At 40.8% G+C, this 12,936-nt stretch overlaps 1 protein-coding gene across 1 annotated transcript in view; it reads left to right on the top strand.

Moving 5' to 3' along the window:
* The window catches only part of A2ML1 (alpha-2-macroglobulin like 1), a 166,173-nt gene that overhangs the window by 123,654 nt on the left and 29,583 nt on the right, over positions 1–12,936 (top strand). Inside the window, exon 32 of the mRNA XM_058168000.1 lies at positions 7,919–8,009. Within this exon, the coding sequence (XP_058023983.1) occupies positions 7,919–8,009 (91 nt within the window). The remainder of the gene's footprint in view (positions 1–7,918; positions 8,010–12,936) is intronic.

Below are 12,936 nucleotides of genomic sequence, written 5' to 3'. Positions count from 1 at the left end.
ATCTATAAAGTTTCGCAATTCTCCCAATTCTTTCTGGGCCATGGGGTATGATTTCGGTTTTGGGAGTTTCACCCCGGAAGGATGTCTATAGCACAGTCTGTAGGCCTATGGGGAGTAGCACGTCAGAGGCCTTTCACTAAACAACTCTCGTAGGTCCCAGTACCCTTTAAGATTTTTTTCCTCCCCCTCCAGCTGTTCAAACATTGACCCCAGTATCTCAGCAGGTTCGGGGTCAGGGGTTTTTAAAGTTATCTTCTCCTTCTTTTGCGCCCTTATGCGGAGTCGCAACACCCCCGTTCTCCAGTTGATTTTCGGGTTCCATTTCCGGAGCCACGAGAGACCCAGTACGAGTGGCTGATCCATCCCTGGGGCCACAATAAAGTTTATGATTTCTCGGTGTCTCCTATGGTCATCTCTATGGGTTCTGTCACAAAGTGGACTGGGCCTCCCCCCGCCACCGACCCATCTAGCTGGCAACATGCTATGGGCCTGCTCAATGTTTTTAGCTTTAGTTCCATTTTCTCCACCACTCCACTCGGGGCTGATGATACATCGGGTACACCCAGAGTCTAAGAGGGCTAGCATTTCCCCCTGCATTCTCCAGGATGGGATGCACAGTTTCACTGGAATGGTAAGGGGGCCCCCTTTCCAACTCACCAGGACATCCTCATCTGATTCCGAAGATGGCTCGCTCTCATCTGGACTAGAAGGAGTCCCTAGTTCCTCCTCAATGGGAGGAGCGTTCTTGGCGACATCCGCTCCCCTCTTTGCAACCTCTCGCGTCTTAGTTTCTGCCTGCACCGTTGCTTTTCTGCCACTAGGGGTCGTCTTTGGTGCCAGCTTTGTGCGACAATCAGCCGCTCGGTGGCCTTCCTTTCCACATCTGAAATAGCCCATGGTTTTCTTCTTCCCACCTTCTGCTGCGGCAAAATCCTTGGGCGGTCCTTTCTGGAACTGAGTTGGGGTCTGCTTCCAAGCGCAATCACTTCGCAGGCGGTCCTTGGCTAGATCAATCTCTATTTCTGCCACCAGGGTGTACCAGCCATGCAGGGTAGTTGGGGACACTCGGGCTCTGCACAACTTATATAAATCCCCATTTAGGCCGTCTTTATATATGTCCAAAAGAGCCACTTCCGACCACCCTCTCATGAGAGGCACCAGATCACTGAACTCTTGGTTGTAGTCCAGCCGCTGGTCTCCTCCCTTGTCTGATGGACCTCATGTGGATCTTGGCCTTCTGCTCTGCCAAGGGGTCCTCAAATCTCATTCTCAGGGCTGCCATAAAGTGGTGGTAGAAACTTTAAGTGCCCATTCTTCAATTGTAGGTAGTTCTTCTTTCTTCCAATATTGTGCCACCAAAAGTCTCGCTGCTGATATTAAACTATGAATCGTATGACTCATGACTGACATTAATCTATTGGCTAATATCTTAGCAAAAATCTTATAATCAGTATTTAAAAGCGATATTGGCCTATAATTTTCTGGTTTACTACAATCTTGTTCTTCCTTCGGAATCAATGAAATAAAGGCTGTTCTCCATGATGGAGGCACTCCTCCTCCAGATTGGATTCTATTAAATAACTCCTTAAGCGGCTCTAGCATTTCCTCTTGTAAATTTTTATAATGAACAGCCATTAGGCCATCTGTACCTGGAGTTTTACCCGTTTTCAACTGTTTAATTGCTAAAATTATTTCTTCTATTGTTATAAATTGATTCAATTCCTCCCTTTGCTCTAATGTAATTTCATGAATACCTCCACCTTGTAAGTATCTATCTATACGTGTTTCTTTAATTAAATCTCTGGTATAACTTTGTATAAAATTCCAAAAAGGCTTTTTGAATCAAATTCTGTTGATATACTTCTTTACCCCTATATTCTACCTTACCAATAGTACGTGATTTCTGTTTTTTCCTTAATATATAAGCTAGCCACCTACCCGATTTATTAGCATTATTAAATGTATTATGTTTAGCATATTGTAGATTAGTTGCCGCCTGATCTGCCACCATCATATTAAATTACCCTCGTAATATATTTATTGACTCTTTTATTTTCTTAACTCCAGGACTCTTTATAAACTGCTGTTCTTTTTTTTTAATTTCCTCCTCTAATTCCTTTCTCTTTTTCTGTAGTTTACATCTATATTTATTGTTCATATATATTAATTTTACATATTCTTCATATCTAAACAAATTTTCATTCATCCTTCATGATCTCCTAACACCCTTCTCCTGATCAAATTCTATCCACACAGGACTATGATCCGTCAATATCCTTGGACATATCTTAGTTTTCTTCACCCTGAAAAGCAAATCATTAGAAATTAGTATAAAATCAATCCTTGAAAAAGATTGATGTCTGTCTGAAAAAAAAGTAAAGTCTTTCTCTTCATTATTCCGTTCTCGCCAAACATCTATTAGTTCTAAACCATCCATCATGTCAAAAAAGGCTTTAGGTAACTTTGCACGACTTGAAATATTGTGAAGTAAGCCCTTTTTGTTTTGTATCCAAAACTCCATTCCAATCTCCCATTAATATATGCGATTTATAATCCCAATGTGTGGTTCTATTATGTAGAAATTTTAAAAAAAGTTCTTGCTATTGATTAGGAGCATAAATTCCAATTATAAGTATCTTTTCTCCTTCTTGTAAAAGTTCAATAGCAATATATCTTCCTTGAGTATCTGCTTCAGTTAGTTTTGCTATTAAACCCTTCTTAAAATACACAACTATACCGTTTTTTTTCTCTGGAGCTGCAGTAACAAAATGTGTACCAAGCCTGGAATTTATCAAATACTTTTGATGTGAAGTTCTAATATGGGTTTCCTGTAGACATATTACATCATATTTAAACTGTTTCAAATAATGAAATATCTTCTGTCTCTTACATGGTGAATTTAAACCATTAACATTTCAGGATAGAAATCTAGTTGTCATTTTTGGCAAACAGAAGCTTTTGAAGCATCAGCTGCCAGTCCTCCCGGATCTTCAACCTAGCTCCTCCCAATGCTTCTGTTTTAGTATCTTGTAGTGCCTTTGGAGTTTGTTGAGTTTTTAATTCTTGTTGCATCCGCTTGGTGGCAGCTCTAGTCTGCCTTTGTTCTTTTGGGCTTTCTGTAACTTGCAACAAACCTTCCTCCATAACTATCACCACAGAATCATCATGTACCTTCTCTTTCCCCTTCTTTGTCTCATCAGAGTCCCTTCTACTTCGTCTTTCTGGTGATGATAGGTTTCCAGCTTTTAACACATTAACATAGTAGTCTTTCGCTTTCAAAACTGTATTAAGACGATGTACTTTCCCTGCTTGAAAAACTATTATACCAGCTGGAATATCCCATCTATATTCCAGCTGTCGTTTTCTGAGTTCATCTACCAGAAAAGCAAAATCCTTTCTACTTCTCAACATTTTATACCAGACTTTGGATTGCTATATTAATTCCTTCTCTATTTCTTTAATTAAATCTCTGGTATAACTTTGTATAAAATTCCAAAAGGCTTTTTGAATCAAATTCTGTTGATATACTTCTTTACCCCTATATTCTACCTTACCAATAGTACGTAATTTCTGTTTTTCCTTAATATATAAGCTAACCACCTACCAGATTTATTAGCATTATTAAATGTATTATGTTTAGCATATTGTAGATTAGTTGCCACCTGATCTGCCACCATCATATTAAATTACCCTCGTAATATATTTATTGACTCTTTATTTTCTTAACTCCAGGACTCTTTATAAACTGCTGTTCTTTTTAATTTCCTCCTCTAATTCCTTTCTCTTTTTCTGTAGTTTACATCTATATTTATTGTTCATATATATTAATTTTACATATTCTTCATATCTAAACAAATTTTCATTCATCCTTCATGATCTCCTAACACCCTTCTCCTGATCAAATTCTATCCACACAGGACTATGATCCGTCAATATCCTTGGACATATCTTAGTTTTCTTCACCCTGAAAAGCAAATCATTAGTAATTAATATAAAATCAATCCTTGAAAAGATTGATGTCTGTCTGAAAAAAGTAAAGTCTTTCTTCATTATTCCGTTCTCGCCAAACATCTATTAGTTCTAAATCATCCATCATATCAAAAAGGCTTTAGGTAACTTTGCACGACTTGAAATATTGTGAAGTAAGCCCTTTTTGTTTTGTATCCAAAACTCCATTCCAATCTCCCATTAATATATGCGATTTATAATCCCAATGTGTGGTTCTATTATGTAGAAATTTTAAAAAAAGTTCTTGCTATTGATTAGGAGCATAAATTCCAATTATAAGTATCTTTTCTCCTTCTTGTAAAAGTTCAATAGCAATATATCTTCCTTGAGTATCTGCTTCAGTTAGTTTTGCTATTAAACCCTTCTTAAAATACACAACTATACCGTTTTTTTCTCTGGAGCTGCAACAAAATGTGTACCAAGCCTGGAATTTATCAAATACTTTTGATGTGAAGTTCTAATATGGGTTTCCTGTAGACATATTACATCATATTTAAACTGTTTCAAATAATGAAATATCTTCTGTCTCTTACATGGTGAATTTAAACCATTAACATTTCAGGATAGAAATCTAGTTGTCATTTTTGGCAAACAGAAGCTTTTGAAGCATCAGCTGCCAGTCCTCCCGGATCTTCAACCTAGCTCCTCCCAATGCTTCTGTTTTAGTATCTTGTAGTGCCTTTGGAGTTTGTTGAGTTTTTAATTCTTGTTGCATCCGCTTGGTGGCAGCTCTAGTCTGCCTTTGTTCTTTTGGGCTTTCTGTAACTTGCAACAAACCTTCCTCCATAACTATCACCACAGAATCATCATGTACCTTCTCTTTCCCCTTCTTTGTCTCATCAGAGTCCCTTCTACTTCGTCTTTCTGGTGATGATAGGTTTCCAGCTTTTAACACATTAACATAGTAGTCTTTCGCTTTCAAAACTGTATTAAGACGATGTACTTTCCCTGCTTGAAAAACTATTATACCAGCTGGAATATCCCATCTATATTCCAGCTGTCGTTTTCTGAGTTCATCTACCAGAAAAGCAAAATCCTTTCTACTTCTCAACATTTTATACCAGACTTTGGATTGCTATATTAATTCCTTCTCTTATTTCTTTGTTTCCTTCCTTAATTTCTGAAACCTCCTCTTTAATTTGAGAAATTTCCCCCACCATCTCCTTAAATTTCTTCTCAATAAGGGAAGCTTGTGAACCTAGAGATTCTTTCACAAAATCCTTCAGATTGTCTTGTAATGTCTCTAAATTTAATACTTTGGCTTCAGCTGTATGAACTGGGGATGCCCCAGCTCCTTTAGTAGAACTTGCTTTAATTTGTTTAGCTGCCATCTCTAAACTTATATTTTAATCAAAGTCAATAAAAGTCATTAAAACTTCTTCAATCTTCCACCACTTTCAAAGTCTCTCCTTTTTCCCTTCTTTTTATTTTTTTATAAAGCACTCCAACAGTCTCTGGTGATTCAGCACTTCAAACAATAAGAATTTTGTCACTTTCACTTTCAGCCTATTATTTCAATGGCTGCGTTTCCGTTCTTGTCTTTAGCAAAAAACAAAGTATCGGGAAGGTAAGGATTTGTTACTTGCCACAGCTCGTCCTCCTGCTTCTGCTCCGCTGGTAAAGATTCAATTTATAATCCAGTATTGGTCCCAGGAGTGGACATTGTGATTTGTTCTGCTAGCCAGCAGAAAAGCCTTGGATCCGGAGTTTTCCTGGGGCTTCCTAGGGAGCCCTCCCCTCTGAACCCCTGGAATCGTTCCAAGGATTCTTGGGGTGCTCTACCTTTGCCCCTTAACTCACCTTCCCCTCTTCTCCCAAGGGGAAGGTTTTCCGAATTGCTTGACAGCTGATCGATGCTGTCTTAGCGATTCTTACAAGATCCCAAGGCTGGCAATCTGAAAGACCGTCGCCATCACGAACGGTGCTACCCGGAAGTCTTTGTCTTATGTTTTAATGTGTATAAATAAAATAATAATAATAATAAATTACATTATGGGTGTCAGGGCTCGTTTTTGGCACCCGAGGGAAAAAACATCACTGTCCGAGGGTCTTTCTGTTTTTTAAATTTCTATTTATTAAAAGTTTTATATAAATTAAAATATAAATCTAAAGAGAAAGAGAACAAGAAAAAGGTTTTTTCTTCAAGAAAAAGAAAGCAAATTCAAGTTATGGAATATAGTGACTTCGGATCTTCTTTATAGTCGTTGCTTACAATCTTGTTATCTTCTGTCCCTCTTAAATATTATGCAAAATCCTCAACCCCACACTTAATCTGCATCTGTTTTAAACCTGAAAGCCATAAATCGTATTCTTTTTTTTACAACATATAAAAGTTCATATAAGATTTCCAGTCTTTCAAAAACAGTCCTTGTTGATTTTTTCCCCGAATGAAACAAATAATCTTAGCCATCTCTCACATTTTCACAATCCATTCCTCCACTATGAGAGTTTGATCATTCTTCCATTTTTGAACATATAATCTTGATGTAATTACCATATACAAAAATCAGTCTGCCATGAATCTTTTCTAGAGGTCCCAGTAAAAAAGTGATTTCTTTGTAACATACTGTAGCCCTCAGGCTATTTCTCTTTGTGAATTAGAATATTCTCATTGGAGATTGTATTGGCTTCCCTGATGGAAAACACTATTTTGATCCATCTCCAACCCATCGTGGCAGCAGGTAGGCTCCAAGATGGAGGCTCTATAGTGAGGATCTGTCCTCACTAAACAGTTAGCAAATCATCTTGTCAGGGTGAAGCCTACTAATCTACAGTGGAAGAGAGCATAGAAGAGAACTCTGAGCTCTCCACATTTTCTACTCAGGAGCTCATTTGGAAATTACTTCTATAAGTCCTCCCTGCCTATATATAAAAGATAGGTGTTTTATCTCCAATCAGGCATTCTTTATAAGGAAATATTCCTGTACATCTTTGTGTCAATAATGGTAGTTCTGATTATGACATAAAAGAGGAAAAAGCTGACAACCATTTAGGAAATATCCCAGCCTGTCTTCTCTTAGTATAATTCATGTGTGCCAAGCTTAGGAAACCTGATCATCCATACACTGCTAAACTAAGTTTCTAATTTTTTAAAGTTTTGGACTGCTGACTGAAACTTCTGAGATGTGTACTTTTATAACATCTTCCACAACACTTTTTTTTGCATGTTAATCTTATTTGACCATAAATTTGGTTATCTTGTTGCAAGTAGCAACTTCTCCCATATTAAAAAAAATGGGGATATCTAAATTTATATAGACACAGAAATATATGAGTATTTTTTTGTTCTGGAATGTTGAAGAAGAAGAGATGCTCAGCAGCGATACAAAGTACCTTTATACTGTACGTGTTCACAGCTGTGGCCAGGGGAGGGTGGTAAGAAAGAGGTACTGAGGCGAGTCAAACATATTACAAGCAAAAAATGGGATTCAACTGATAGGCTTTGGCAAGTTTTTTCACAACAAGATATTTCACAAAAATGGATTCCAGCATAATACATTATATTATGCAGTCTACATCAAATGGAAAAAATAGCAACTTTACATGAAATCTCAAAGCAGTAAAGCTGTCCTACAAGATAATTTGCAGCAAACAAATCTAGTTGACTGCTCATGAAGATATTAATTCCAAAGTAATTAACTATCCACAGTACAATACGTACAAATAAAAATAAAATATAGTCCTCAAAGTGAGGCTAAATATCTGTTAATAAACCAAAGTAATCTTACCAAAGATTAGGACTAGTCAGAAAATGACAGAATTTAGATGTTCTATTTATGTCTGAGGCCATTCAAACCCCGTGAGAAATCTTACCCATCCCTCAAAAAAAAAATGAAGCTAATGGGATCCCGCTTTTCATGTATTATGACAATTTCTTGCTTTTTTAAACTTCCTTCCTTTTCCTCCACAGTTACACAGGCCAACGAGAGGCAAGCAATATGGTTCTATTGGAGGTGAATATGATATCTGGGTATATTCCTGTAAAGAAATCTGTAACAAAGGTAAGCTATTTTGGATTGTTTTTAAACTTTTGACAATTTCATCTCATTACATTGTTATGTAGAATCTGAAGATAAGATACTCAAGCAATGGACCATGAACATCTAGAAACAAGTAAAGCTGTTACTAAAAGCCAACATGGATTTGTCAAAAACAGATCATGCCAAACAAACATTATTGCATGCTTTGACTAAAGTGACTAAATTAGTGGTACAGCAAAATGCTGTGGATATGTTATTCTTGGACTATTGTAAGGCATTTGACAAAGTAGACCACAACCTACTTCTTGGTAAAATAGAACAATGTGGGATAGACAGCATCACCAATAGATAGATTCATAACTGGCTGACAAACCACACTCAATGTGTAGTTCTTAATGGAACTGCATTTACATGGATGGATGCATGCATTGGGTATCCCATGGTTCTGTGTTAGGCCCAGAAGGAGAGCTAATAATAATAACACACACACACACATAATAATAATAATAATAATTATTATTATTATTATTATTATTATTATTATTATTATTATTATTATTATTATTATTATTATTATTATTATTATTATTATTATATTTATAGACCGCCCTTCTCCCGGAGGACTCAGGGCGGTGAACAGCCAGTTAAAATACAGAAAAACAGACAATATTAAAACAACCCTTAATAAACTCATTCAATTGGCCAATACTAAAACACAATTACCCCCTATAAATTATTAAAAATTTAAAACCCCAATTAATCAGATTAAAATTTTTTTAAAAAATCAAGCCAGTCCAGCGAGACGAAACAAATAGGTTTTAAGTTCGCGGCGAAAGGTCCTAAGGTCAGACAATTGTCGAAGTCCAGGGGGAAGCTCGTTCCACAGGGTAGGAGCCCCCACAGAGAAGGCCCTCCCTCTGGGGGCCGCCAGTCGACATTGTTTGGCTGACGGCACCCTAAGGAGTCCCTCTCTGTGAGAACGCACTGGTCGCTGGGAGATTGAAGCTGGCAGAAGACGGTTCCGTAAATATCCCGGTCCTAAGCCATGGAGCGCTTTAAAGGTCATCACCAAAACCTTGAAGCGCACCCGGAAGACCACAGATAGCCAGTGCAGTCTGCGCAGGATAGGTGTTACATGGGAGCTACGTACTGCTCCCTCAATAACCCGCGCAGCCGCATTCTGGACTAACTGGAGTCTCCGAGTGCTCTTCAAGGGGAGCCCCATGTAGAGAGCATTGCAGTAGTCCAGGCGAGATGTAACGAGAGCATGAGTGACCGTGCATAGGGCATCCAGGTCCAGGAAGGGACGCAACTGGCGGATCAGGCGAACCTGATAAAAAGCTCTCCTGGAGACGGTCGTCAAATGGTCTTCAAAAGACAATCGTCCATCCAGGAGCACGCCCAAATTGCGCACCTTCTCCGTCGGGGCCAAAGACTCGCCCCCGACGGACAGCCGCATCTGCAGCTGACTGTACTGGGGTGCCGGCATCCACAGCCACTCCTTCTTGGAGGGATTAAGCTTGAGCCTGTTCCTCCCCATCCAAACCCGTACGGCTTCCAAACACCAGGACAGCACTTCGATAGCTTCGTTGGGGTGGCCTGGGGTGGAAAAGTACAGCTGAGTGTCATCAGCGTACAGCTGGTACCTCACCCCAAAACCACTGATGATCTCACCCAACGGCTTCATATAGATGTTGAACAGGAGAGGCGAGAGAATCGATCCCTGCGGCACCCCACACAGGAGGCACTTCGGGGTCAATCTCTGCCCCCCTGTCAACACCGTCTGCGTCTGGTCAGAGACGTAGGAGGAGAACCACCGATAAACAGTGCCTCCCACTCCCAACCCCCCCAGCTGGCGCAGCAGGATACCATGGTCGATGGGATCAAAAGCCGCTGAGAGGTCTAATAGGACCAGGGCAGAGGAGTAACCCTTATCCCTGGCCCTCCAGAGATCATCCACCAACGCGACCAAAGCAGTCTCAGTACTGTAACCAGGTCGGAAGCCGGACTGGAACGGGTCTAGATAGACAGTTTCATCCAGGTACTGGGGTAGCTGACATGCCACCGCACTCTCTACAACCTTCGCCGTAAAGCGAAGATTGGAGACTGGACGGTAATTACCTAAAACAGCTCAGTCCAGGGAAGGCTTCTTGAGGAGAGGTCTCACCACCGCCTCTTTCAAGGCAGCGGGAAAGACCCCCTCCCACAAAGAAGCATTTGTAATCCCCTGGAGCCAGCCTCGTGTCACCTCCTGTGTGGCCAGCACCAACCAGGAGGGACACGGGTCCAGTAAACATGTGGTGGCATTCAACCTTCCCAGCAACTTGTCCATGTCCTCGGGAGTCACAGGATCAAAGCTATCCCAAACAGCCTCAACAAGACGGGCCTCGGTACCCTCGCCTGGATCTACCCAATTTTGATCCAATCCGTCCCGAAGCTGAACGATTTTGTCGTATAGATAACCGTTAAACTCCTCGGCACGCCCTAGTAATGGGTCCCCCCACCCCTCCTGTTGAAGGAGAGACCGGGTCACCTGAAACAGGGCGGCCGGGTGGTTATCTGCCGACGCAATGAGGGAGGAAACGTAGGAACGCTTCGCCTCCCTCAATGCCACTAGGTAGGTCCTACTATAGGACCTAACTAGTGTCCGGTCAGCCTCGGAGTGGCTGGATCTCCAGACACTCTCTAGGCGTTTTCTCCGGCATTTCATCTCTCTCAGCTCCTCGGAAAACCAAAGAGCTGGTTGAGATCGGCGCCGGGTCAGAGGCCGCAAAGGCATGACACGGTCCAAAGCTCCAGCCACGGCCTGTTCCCAGGCCGCGACTAGTTCTTCAGTCGTGCCGTGGGCCAGATTCTCAGGAAGCAGCCCAAGCTCCGTCAGGAACCTCTCCGGGTCCATCAGGCGCCTGGGACGGAACCAACGAATTGGTTCCGTCTCCCTGCAGTGGTGGGTGGCAGTCAGAAAGTCTAGACGAAGGAGGGAATGATCTGACCATGACAAAGTTTCAGCAACTAAATCCCTTAAAATCAGATCTGATATCAGGGGGGCTTTGTTAACCACGGACCTCGTGTTATATAACATCAGCCGAAGGCCCAGGTCCTGAGTACCCTGGCCACTCGGGGAACGGGAAAATCCTCCTGGGGGGCCGGAGCACGCAATCGCTCTTAAATAGCGAGGGTGTACCCCCTGAACCTGATGTGGCCCCCCCTTCCGTCATATCTGCCTCTCCCACTTACCGTGTCGATGACCCGACCCTGATAAACTGGAACTAAACCCACCCCTGCCACCTTAGGACCCATTAAATCGCTGCCGCGAACATCAACTGGACTTGGCACCCTCCCCGACAGGATTCCCACCCCACCCATCCTCCCCCCCAACCCCAACCCGTCAATTTCCCTCCCCCCTTTAAAATCCCCATTAAAACCCCCCTTAAAAAACGATTAAAACAATTTGTTAAAAATCCCCTAAGCCTCCTAGATTTAGCATGCCAACTCTTGGGGTTCCAAAACCCGTCCTCAAGATGGACCCTCAATAATGTAGAGGGCCAAACCTGCGAGAGAGGGGAATCTCGCAGGGCAAGAAGGTCCGCAAGTGAAAATCTCCACATAACAAAAAAGTACAGAATGGTTAGCTGTCCCTCCAAATAAGATTTGCAGATGACACCAAACTGGTGGGAATAGCCAGCACTTTAGAAGATAGGCTAAATATCTTTTGACAGACTTGAATACTGAGCCCTATCTAATAAAATGTATTTTAGTGATGAGAAAAGTAAGGTTTTACACTTTGCCAAGAAAAAAATATGCACAGATATAGAATAGGTGGTGCCTGGCTCAACAGCAGTAACTTGAGAAGGATCTATGAATCCTAGTGGACATCCTTAGGCACTTAGGTTTGTGCCAGCAATCTATTGCAACTGCCAGAAAAACAATGCAGTCTTAGGCATCAACAGAAGGATAGTATAAAAATCACTCAAAGCATTAGTACCATTTCACGTTAGAATACTGCATCCAGTTTTGGTCACCATGGTACAAAAATGAGGTTGAAACAATTATGTTTAGGAGCTGGAGCTAAAACATATGATAAACAGTTGCAGAAACTAGATATGTCTAGTCTAATGAAGAAAAGGAGTAGGGACTTCCGGTATGGCTCCGCTTCATTGAGAAGCAGCTTTGATTAGGCTGCTAACTCCCTAGTCTGTAGAGCTGTCAGGACATCGTAAATCTGGTCCGACAGCTTGGAATTCTCTTCCCTCGGGCAAAGAGGGAGAGATGAGCATTCAGGCTGAAGTTGAGACACCCAAATATAGCCACAGAAGCTTCTGAGGCTTGCGGGGAGTTCTCCTTCCATAGCCTGATAAGCTCCTGGCTGGGGGAGGTATCTGCCTTTATGGCAGACGAAACTTAGCGTCCAATTTCCACGGCAGGAATTGATTTATGATGGATTGTAACGTGGACGGAGCAGAAACTGGAGTTCTAGCATTTGTTTGTAAGAAGACTACAAGCCCCTGAGGATATATTTGTTGCGAAGATAGGAGAGAAGAAAGCAAATGGCGGTTTTGTGGAATGTGTGTACTGGAAACGAAAGTTAAAGAAATGCTTACTAACAGCTAGTGTCAAATTAGAAGATATATAGGAAGATACTGACTAAACGGAAGAAACGAGAATTTTATGATTTATATTTTGAGATTATAGCGATTTAGAAGAAAAGTTTTTTTAATTTTTCTTTTTTAATTTTTTTTTTTGGTCCGTTATTAAGTTATATTTTTAAAAAATGGCTTTTAAGCAAATAGTGCCAAAAGTCATTAAAAACTTTGAAATTTCTTCAGTTCAGATTAAAAAATTAAAAGAAGAAATCAAAAAGGAATTAAGAAATTCTTTACAGGAGTTTTTGGAGAGTCATTTTTTAGAAATAGATCAAAAATTTGATGAAATAGAGAAAGAGATGTTG

The sequence above is a fragment of the Ahaetulla prasina genome, chromosome 2 (genome assembly GCF_028640845.1).
Source record: "Ahaetulla prasina isolate Xishuangbanna chromosome 2, ASM2864084v1, whole genome shotgun sequence".
Lineage (NCBI taxonomy): Eukaryota > Metazoa > Chordata > Lepidosauria > Squamata > Colubridae > Ahaetulla > Ahaetulla prasina.
Note: the sequence above shows the minus strand (reverse complement) of the source record. Positions and strands in the feature narration are given on the sequence as shown.